This window comes from Notolabrus celidotus, chromosome 6 (genome assembly GCF_009762535.1).
Source record: "Notolabrus celidotus isolate fNotCel1 chromosome 6, fNotCel1.pri, whole genome shotgun sequence".
Taxonomy (NCBI): Eukaryota; Metazoa; Chordata; class Actinopteri; order Labriformes; family Labridae; genus Notolabrus; species Notolabrus celidotus.
In genome coordinates this window covers 22957415-22967730 of record NC_048277.1, presented here as the reverse complement: position 1 = coordinate 22967730, position 10316 = coordinate 22957415, and the positions used below count along the sequence as shown (strand labels likewise).

At 40.0% G+C, this 10316-nt stretch overlaps 2 protein-coding genes across 2 annotated transcripts; one reads left to right on the top strand and one right to left on the bottom strand.

Annotated features, from left to right (window-relative positions):
• Positions 1–1083: 1083 nt before the first annotated feature.
• On the bottom strand, positions 1084–4972 carry LOC117814027 (sodium/potassium/calcium exchanger 1). Its single transcript, XM_034685135.1, has 6 exons — positions 4964–4972; positions 3545–3574; positions 2041–2295; positions 1858–1947; positions 1477–1637; positions 1084–1379 (listed from the first exon to the last, which is right to left on the bottom strand). Exons 1-6 carry the CDS (start codon positions 4970–4972, stop codon positions 1136–1138), a joined length of 789 nt encoding a protein of 262 aa, XP_034541026.1. The 3' UTR covers positions 1084–1135.
• A 505-nt stretch (positions 4973–5477) lies between these two features.
• ints14 (integrator complex subunit 14) lies at positions 5478–10298 on the top strand. The gene is made up of 12 exons (XM_034685245.1): positions 5478–5567; positions 6097–6383; positions 6535–6642; positions 6805–6960; positions 7262–7380; positions 7483–7625; positions 7719–7811; positions 8064–8208; positions 8324–8457; positions 8757–8875; positions 9688–9753; positions 9837–10298. The coding sequence occupies exons 2-12, from the start codon at positions 6162–6164 to the stop codon at positions 10068–10070; spliced, it is 1539 nt and encodes a 512-aa protein (XP_034541136.1). The 5' UTR covers positions 5478–5567; positions 6097–6161; the 3' UTR covers positions 10071–10298.
• Positions 10299–10316: the final 18 nt, after the last annotated feature.

Below are 10316 nucleotides of genomic sequence, written 5' to 3'. Positions count from 1 at the left end.
TTGTAAAACAATAATACAACAATCCAATCCTGTCCCAACAATCCAAAGTAGACACATTGACTATTCAAGGTTGTCAGAAATAGTTCGCCATCTCTCAAAATTGTGGGTGTGGCAGACTGTCAAATTTAGAATTTTTTCTAGGCAATCTGCCAAAATTTTAAATCCTAATAATTCTCACATGCAATGTTGGATCAGGACCAGGGCAGTCATGCATGACAACTGCCCCAGCCTGAACGCCTCTATAAGCAAATATTCACCTATATCGTATAGCGCCCCCTGGCCACAGCAAGTCACATCTTACTTTGTGGTGTATAGCTCCTCCTCTATTTCTGTGACCTGTCGTTGAAAGGTGTGTCTGGCGATGCCTCAAACTCTGATGTCTCGCCATGAAACAGGAAATACTTATAGCTCCTTCATACAGAGTTCAATCTGTTTCAAATTACATACACATGATCAGGGTCCATCCCTCAACACGCCTATGTGTTCATTTCTCTCCAACAGTCATAGCGCTACCCACAGGAAATATATGGTACTGGCCTTTACATATAATATCCAATCTCCTCCAAATTTGACGTTTCATCATGGACCCAGCCTGAACTCATCTATGTACACATGTTGGTCATAGGAATAGCGCCACCTAATGGACACAATGGGTATTTACTCCCAGAACATGTTTTTAACATGCTTGTGATCACAACTCTTTCTATAATGATCTGTGATGAACAATCCTTCAGAACATATTAAAGTCACAGCACCACCTACTGGTGACAGGCAGTACTGCAATGTACATTATGCTGATAACTGCAATAGTATGCTCACAGTTTCAGCCTAGGCCTCATAAAACGCAGCAAAGTAACACCTGCTGAACAACAGGCGGTGGCGTACATCAGGCGGTGCTTGTGCGAGGGCCTGCTCATATCCGCTTGCGGTTTTAATTATAGATTTTACAGTTTAAATGTTCATGCTTTGTTTTCTGATTACACACTGTGATCAGATTAAAGTATAAGAAACCAAGAGAATACTTAATAATCAAAGGCAAATACATCAACACATAAAAAAGCACAAGAATATTAGAAAGATTTGTAATGATGGATAGTGTATTTTATAGTATATAGTGTATATACGATAATATACATTATACAGGGCATACGATTATTCTATACTGAAACATCACTCTAGTTAACTGGAAGATCATGTAAAACAGTAACATGGTGAAACCCAGCACCTTATTCATCTTCCACTTACAGAACGCAATAGAGATGACGGCATAGAGCAGAGGGAGAAGGAGCAACCCGATGACACAGAAGAACCCACTGTTGTTCACAGGCACTGGATCGAAACCCTGAAATGCAGAGTTGAGGAGCCATGGGACTGGAAGGCTTGGATGACAAAGACAAAGAAACAGAGAAGACAAGCATACCGTAAATTAATCCGAATTTTCTTTCAATTAAGACACAATAGGCTCTCTTAACTCACCACACTGTGATGCTAAAGATGTTACGGCCCATGGAGCTGGACACTGTCATGTCCCCCAGGCCTTTACGCACCACAATTACACTGGTAATGAGGTCGGGGATGGACGTCTCTGCAGCCACAACGGCCATGATCCAATGTGAGATGCCAAAAGTCTCACCAACCTACAAGTGCAAACCAGTGTTCAGAGTTTAAAGAAGCAACAGAATCAATCTTGTGTTTTGCCAAACTAAAATGAACACCCTTTCTGTGAGCCAAAATAGCAGTGTTTGTTTTTTGTTTTTTTTATCTCTGCTTTTGACGTGTTCTTTTTAAATCCTGAAATCCATCCACAAAAATAAAGCATCTCAAATTCCATCTCAAAATGTGACTAGATTGACCGACCTGATGGGCCCACCACAACATGAAGTAGGAGAAAACAGCTATCCACAGAATAGAGACCAGGAAGGTGATCACAAAGAACTTTCTGGATTTCTGTTTGAGAAAGTGCACAACGAAACAGTAAACCACTATGCTGATATATATGAGACACATCAGCTGATCATGGGGATGTCTCTGGGTTTTTACCTGCTTGCGGACATCAGGAACTGTAAGCCACAGGGGGAAGTTGATGGGCAGCAGGAAGAGGAAGGTGGCTTGTTTAAGACGTGTGTCAGGCCAGTCTAAAGACAGAGGTCTATCCCTTTTCTCTTCCTCTTTCTTTTTATTTACATTGTCACAGTCATTTTTGACACAAACCTTGAGGTCACGATCACTGCCATCTTCACCAATTATAGCATTTGTAGAGCCTTCTGGGCAATCCAGATCTTCACTCACACATTTCTGGGAGAAAAAAAAATTTCTGTTTCAATCATAAGACCATCATTTTCATTTTGTATTCATTAAATAGAAAACTGCATGTTTTTCTCAAAGATTTGTGATCAAATATTCACTCCACTGAATCCAAAGATTGTGCTACTAAGCAAATATGCTTGAATAAGAGACAATGTTGAATATTGCCTTAGGAGTCTTTACCTTTTCCTCTTCCTCGATAGAAATAATTTCCACATTGACCTTGTGTTTTTGGGGTTGGGTTTTGAAGGCTTGCTGTATTTGCATGTAAAACTTGATGTAAATCCCATAGAGCACATAGCAGGTCACCAGAGTCAAGCTCTCCCACCACTCTATGACACTATCCAAGAAGAAGATTATAACCAAGATGATGCAGAACATGTAGAAGGATACATCTCTGAAAAGTGGCCGCCAGGTTAGACGAAGAACCTCCCGTGAAAACAAAGCACATATTCCTATCACAAACAAAATGTTGAAGACTGCTGAACAAACCACAGTGCCAAAGAAAACATTTCTGTGGGAAACAAAGACTCCGATCAGGATGGCAAAAAACTTAGGAAGAGAGACTCCAACAGCCATGAAGGTGGCTCCTGTTAAATCATCAGGAATGGCTAACTTGTCTGTGATTACGCCAAGAGCAGGGACGAAGAACTCATCACACAGAATTACAAGTGAAATGAACATGTAAACCATCCCAAAAATGTGGAGGATAACCCAGCCTCGTCTTCGGTCTTCAACAGAAAAGAGATCTTCTGGGTATTCCCCCCTAATGTGGGGATTTCCTCTCAGAGAAGCAGGAGTGGTGTTGTTAAAAGACTCAGGGGCCACAGATGTACAATGAACATCAGTTACTTTTGGTAAAGTGAGGTTGGATGCTTCGTAATCTGCGGTATCCTGTCGATGTACCAAATGCATCTCCGTCATCAGTTGATCTGTGGACTTGAATGTATGTGTTGCAGTAAGAGGATCCTCCAGTTCCTGAGCCCCTCTTGTAGTCTCCTCAACTTCCCCTGCTGAATCTTCTTCCAAATCCTTCCCAACCTGAGTCAAGGGAAGAGGTGCATCCAGTCTGGCACTGATAATTGGTTGGTAGAGGGAACAGAGAACAACAGAGAAGAGAAACAGGACCCAACTCAGCTGCAGCCGCCTTCTTCTTGCACAGGCCATGTTGCTCTAAAGAAAACAAAAAACACAGTACCATAAATGAGTAACAGCAATGGGCAGTTTTGGCTTTCTTCACCTGAAGACAATGGAAGGACGGGATCTGCAACTTAAGAAGTGTACTTCATGAAACATCCTTTGCCTCTTGCCTGTTGTAAAAAAAATATGAAATGACATTAAGCATCAGGTTGAGTACCGGTACTTGAAGGCATTCAGTTTTAATCCTAAAAAAAAGCATAGTTAGGCCTATTTTTTATTATAATAATGAGGCTAACACACATATGTACATATGCATCTTATATTCATGTAAGATAAATCTGTAGCGTAGTGCCACATATTAAATTTTTAACCGAACAGCAACGCAGTAACAAGAGCTTTAGGACATTACCTTCACAGACGACTCTTCGTCAAAAGTTTCTGTAACGAAAACTCTCCATCAAGTAATCCTCATCCAGGGTTATAACTACTTCCCTCAGATAGGAGACTCCAACTGTTTACTCTGGGTAAAGACTTGCCCCTCGAAGTCCACGAGCCTTTTCAAAAAATGTTTTGTACAGTTCACTGCATAAAAACAACTACTGAGCTACAGACGCTCGGTTCGCGCGACGGTATTCATCCCAGCCTGCATTGCGCATCGAAGAGGGCGGTGTGTCAAAGATGCAGGCCGCGGGCCAAAACCGGCCCGCCAGGGGGGTTCCAATCCGGCCCGATGAACGACTTTGCAAAGTGAAAAAAATTACAGAGAAGACATTAACTGCAAATTTTCAATAAAAGTAACTACTATTTTAAATGTGTCCTCTGGAGGTTGAGGTATCTCACATGAAGTTATACAATACATTTTTACTGCTTGGAGTGGTCACAGAAAGTTCAGATAGAGACACCTTTACTGTTCTGTAAATTACGGTGACAATTAGCACGCTTACATCAAGGGTTGGAGCCCAGCATTAGCGTAATTGCGGTGGCAGTTAGCATGATTATATCAACACAGTTGAAGTCCACAACTAGATGTAAACCAGATGTTAAGAGAAATGTGTGTGCATCGTGGACATCACTTAAACCTATATAAAGGACGTGTTTAGTGGCCTTGGGGAGGAGAGACACAATCTGGCTGAGTCGTCTTCCCAAGCAGTCCGGAATGCTTGTTCGATACTTGTGTTGTTTTCTTGTAATAAACCTATTACTCTAAAAGCAAGCCAGTGTCACGAAGTTCCTTCTGCATCTACACATCACGGGCTGTCAATATATGACAGGGTCGCATACAATCATAGTGCTGAAGGAGTGCACCTGAATGGCACTTTTTTTCCTGGACTTTTTTTCTCAATGTGAGAAAATAGATGACTTGCTGTTTGCATAATCCAGTTGAGATTCATAAAGACTTTTTAGAGCACTATAAGATGATCCACTAACTACCAACACTAGCACTAAACCTGCATACAACACTGTCCGGCAAGCAAACTGTTCATGCTGGACCTAAGGGGTCCAGAATAATCAACTTTACCTTCTTCATACTGTGTTTGAATTAAGTATGTAGTATGACTGTTCTGTTCGATCTGTGTTGCATTATGCTATTGTTGTTTTTATGTATGTATGTATGTATGCACCAACGGAGCAGCGCTCCTAATTTCATCGTTTGCAAGTCACCCAATGACTATAAAGGCATTCTATTATAACCTACTTTTTTGCACTAAAACAAAGGGACAAATTCCCACTTCAGATCAACTTGGGCTGTATGTGGCCCCTGAACTGAAATTAATTTGTACAGTCTATTGTTGCCACACACAGGACGAACTTTCAACCGCCTCTGTTCGCTTTCGATAGGTATGGGCCGCCTCGAGCGAATTCACCGAATTCAGGTTGAATGAGACCAACAAAAACAAAACAACCTGAAACATGTAATGTGAATGAGCCAATATGAACATTAAAAGCCGAATTTTCCCGTTGACTCCTATGCTGATGTTTTTTTTTCTGCTCAGAAGTATAAAAAAATATCAAGTTAGGAACCTTTAGTTCTACCGCGCACTGTTGCCACCCGGACTGAAGTGGTGATGCACCGTACAACCCAGCACAATACAAACACTGGATGGCGAGTAAAACGTTGAATGGCACGTATAAATTTAATGTTTATAAAAGTATGAAATCACTTTATGAGGTGAACTCTTGGATACTTTATTTTTACGTTTGTGTGACAGTGTACAAGACGCGTATCTCGTTTAATATTTAGCGCTACCTTTCAGAAAGCTAGCATTAGCTAGCTGAACTACTAGCACACATTAGCTTAGAGTAACCTTCTGTGACATGACATATCTTTAAAGCTTGGAACATGATTAATGATCATTGTTTTATCTAAACTAACCTCACTATGACACCCAATAAAATAGGGTATACTAACAGGCTTAACTCCTGATAAAATATGTTTCATTTCCATAACAGGAAGAAGCGATAAAGACCAGATAATAGCTAATGGGGAAATACATGAAGTATTACATTGGCAGGGTTTCGAAAGTAGGAAAATACTTTCGCATGAGAAAAACTGTAACAAGAAGTGATTTATGCAACTCCACAAAACTTATTTATGCAACACAGTATTTCACTCCTGTCCTTACAACTGTCATCTTCTTCCTTTTCATTTAGAGGGAGCACACTGGAGGATAATTGAAGTCTGTTGAAATATCGGGTATCTCTATACGCAGTAAGCCATGCCCACCGTGGTCTTAATGGACGTGTCTCTGTCCATGACACGTCCTGTGTCAGTGGATGGCAGCGAGGAGTTTCAGAGGAAGAATCTGGCAGTCCACGGATTAAACATGTTGTTCGAACACATGGCTTCAAACTACCGCCTTGAGTTCACTACACTGATGGCCTTCTCTTCCCTCTGGGAGCTCCTGGTGCCTTTCACCAGAGATTACAATGCATTACAGGTAATGTGTGCCTTACATCTGAAGCTGCTTCATTAAAATGAAGCAGGTTTGCAGGTGTGTCTGAGTAACTACTGGAGTCTGATCTCACAGAAGTTGTCTGATTTATTAGATATATATATATATATATATATTTTTTTTTTTTTCTGTGCAGGAGGCTCTGAGCAACTTGGAAGATTATGACAAGACTTGTGTGGAAGTAGCTCTTCAAGGAGTTAGCAACGTGGTTGTGCAGGAGTGGGGCAGTGCCTGTCCCTGTCAGGTAGATTGGTCCTTTAAACAATATTTACACAACAGTGAAATAAAAATTGATTAATTATGACCCTATGTGGGCTAAACCAATATTCCACAATGGTTGCAGCCCCATACTCCCATGCATTGTTCCACTGGATGATGTTTATGCACTCCTTCCTTTGTCCTGCAGATGGTGCTGGTTACAGATGGATCTCTTGGTATTGGGAAGGGTTCCCTACGTCACTCCCTTCAAACATTAAAGCAACGTGGGGACGACAAGAAGTTCCCTTTGCCTTTCCCTTTCCCTACCAAACTTTACATTATGTGTGTAGCAAATGCTGAAGAGGTACTGAAACATCTTTGCTAGTGCATGTTTTTTTTCTCAGCAATTTCAGTGTAACTGCATCTTAATCTGAATATATTGAGTATGAACAACTGGAGAATGTGTAACTGGCTGCCATGCAACAAAAAGCCTCTTGGCATGTATGGAACCCAAAGCTGGACCCTAAACTAGGTCTAAATACCATAGATACCGTTGTTGGAAATACTCAAGGCAGGGATTTAAACACACAATTCAGAAAATTAGTGCTAGAGTTTTACCTGTTGAAAAAAAAAGAACCCCCTTAATTTATTTTTTTAAATTTCAGTTACAGATGACTGATGCCATGGACAACTTGGAGGAGCTACTTCATCTGAGTGGAGGGGATGGACAGATCTTCACTATGGAAGGAGCACTTTGCATGAAGAGTGTGCAGGCCATGTTTGGGTATGACTATTACTTTAAAGTAATCTTTAAAAAAAAACCTTTTCATGTTTTTTATGTTTTCTCAATATTCTTTGGCCTTTGTTTGTCTTTGTGTGTCTTTAGGAGGCTGATTGATTACGCATACTCTCCCTTCCATGCTGTCCTGCATTGTGGGAACTTGTCTTCAGATGTTCAGGTTTTCCCTCGACCTGAGCCTGTTGTATTAGATGAAGAGGTGGATCCCATGCCAAAATCAGTCAATACAGGTATTGGCTTCAAATTTGACACATCTGAAAATGATCAAGTTTATGTTTAGTTTTTTTGAAATAATAACCTCCTATTTTTTGTGTGTATTCCAGATTTGGAAATTGTGGGCTTCATTGAAATTGCAGATATTTCCAGCCCCCCTGTTATATCCAGACACTTGGTTCTGCCTATTGCTGTGAACAAAGGTTGGTGTTGTTAAAAAAAAAAAAAATCAACATTCACAGATAAATTGCCACACTAATTCTTACCTACAGTGTCAAAAAATGTAAGAAGTTGGTGAGCACTTGCACAAAAATCCTCTGTTTTGAAGGTCAACTGTGCCTTGAACAACTCACATTGTTCAAGTAATGCAAATTTAAGTTCAAAGTGAGCAAAAAATGTAAACAAGCGTGTCATTAATGATGGAATTGTTAATACGTTTTTTGTTCTTATTTCAGAGGTGGATGACGTTGGTACTGGAGCCACAGATGAGCTCGAGGAGGAACCCTCAGCCAGTCAAATGGCGGGCAAAAGTCCAAACTTTTGTGTTCTTTTACATGGCAGTCTCAAAGTCGAGGGCATGGTGGCTCTGGTCCAGCTGGGGTGAGATGCAACAACATTGTTCATATTTAGCACATTTGATTATAGGCTAGTCTTATTAAGTGTTGCTAAGTTTTATTCTTGAATGGGCTCGAACCGGTCTTGCTTGTTTTCTCAGGCCTGAGTGGTACGGCATGTTGTACTCCCAAGCGGACAGCAAGAAGAAGTCAAACCTCATGATGTCTCTGTTTGAGCCTGGTCCAGATCCTCTGCCTTGGCTTGGCAAGATCTCACATTTAGGACCAATATCAGGTAACTCCTCCTCACCCCTTTATGACACATGGTCGCTATGTTTGTATGTCATTTCCATGTGAAATTTACTAAGCAAACTGCAAATTAAATCGTTGCTGGACTTATTTGGGACATTGTAAAACCTTGCATTTGGGTTTAACTTATGACACACTAACCCATGGATATGTGAACGATAATTACTAAAGAGCAAAGTCTCCCTGATTGTGTAAATAATAAATCAGTTAATGATTTGCAGTTTTATTACCAAGGTAGACTTCTTTGATCTTGATCCTGACTTCACCCTGTCTCTCATATTTCAGAGGCTGCTGAAAATCCTTATGGAGAGGACGACAGTAAAAGTCCTTTCCCAGTGCAGCCAGGGGCCAAACGAAGCTATGCTCAGAATGTCACTGTGTGGATTAAAGCCAGTGGACTACAGGTATGCGACCTCAGTGTTAAAGCAGCATTGTTTGTTCAAGTCATTGGAGAATCAATGGTTGTTTTTAATTTGTGCGAGTCATTTTTATGAGGCTAGATGTTCCCGTGCAATGGTAAAAATGGGGTCATGTTTCCCCATAATGCAGTGCAGCAAAGACCTTTGAAATATCATACATTAGGTTTAAATGAGAGATAAGGCTGGAGTGGACTGATTAGCCAGCTAACAAATAAACTATATAGTACAATTACGATGTTATTACTTTGCCAATATTGTATACTGTTACTCTGAGATTACATAGGATATAAGATAAGATAAGATATTACTTTATTGATCCCCCGGGGGGGAAATTCAGTTGTTACAGCAACCCAGACATAAGTACAATCAAGAAAGAAGTTTCAAGAAGTACAAAATAAGTAAAAAATAAAATAAAAATAAAAATAAGTAAATTAAAATAGATAAATAAAGCTATAATATAATTTAGATATATACAATGTTACAAATGGAATTTAAATTAAATAGCAGTAATTACAGGCAGTATTAAAATGTTTCAGTAGTGACAGGTTGACATGGTGTGATTATGGTTGGTAATGACAAATTAAGCAATAAATAGAAATAATATTTGTATGTAATATGACCATGGGTTGTAGTTAGAATAGTAATTTAATATGTAATATGGTAATATTGATGCATGGTTTGAACCTAAACAATGTGTTTAAGTTAAAGACATTATTGAACAGTGACCATATCAAGTTGAAAAATTTAAGGAACATTTCTGGTGCTAATTGATTCATATTAATGCTGTCATTCTACAGACTGATGTCCAGAAGATCCTGAGAAATGCCAGGAAATTACCAGATAAAACTCAAACTTTCTACAAGGTAAGTTAAGCTAAACATGCTTTGAACTTCGACTTGTTTTTGGAAATATAAAATAAATACTCATTATTTATTTGATCTGTCAGGAGCTGAACCGTCTTCGGAAAGCAGCCTTGGCTTTTGGTTTCTGGGAGCTCTTAAAGGGGGTGGCGGATCTGCTGGAGAGAGAGTGCACCCTGCTGCCTGACTCTGCCCATCCAGACGCCGCTTTCCAGCTCTCACACGCCGCACAGCAACTCAAACTGGCCAGCACCGGCGACTCCCAGTATGCAGCTTTCGATCACAACATTGTTCCAATGCAGACTGACTTCTCAAGCTGAATGGTGGAATTAGTGAGAATGAACTTAAATACAGCAGCATCTGCTTCAAGGACCTTTATGTGAAATGTAAAGAAGTCAGATTCAACACGACTTACTTTCCTTTTGAAAGGCCTAAAAATGTCAAATAATGCATAATGATGTTTGTAAAAAATATTCACGTGTACAGATTTTATCAATGTCCCTTTGTAGGTCCTTTTCAAGAATGACCAGATTAAAACTTTGTTATTATTCAGTGTCACATAATTG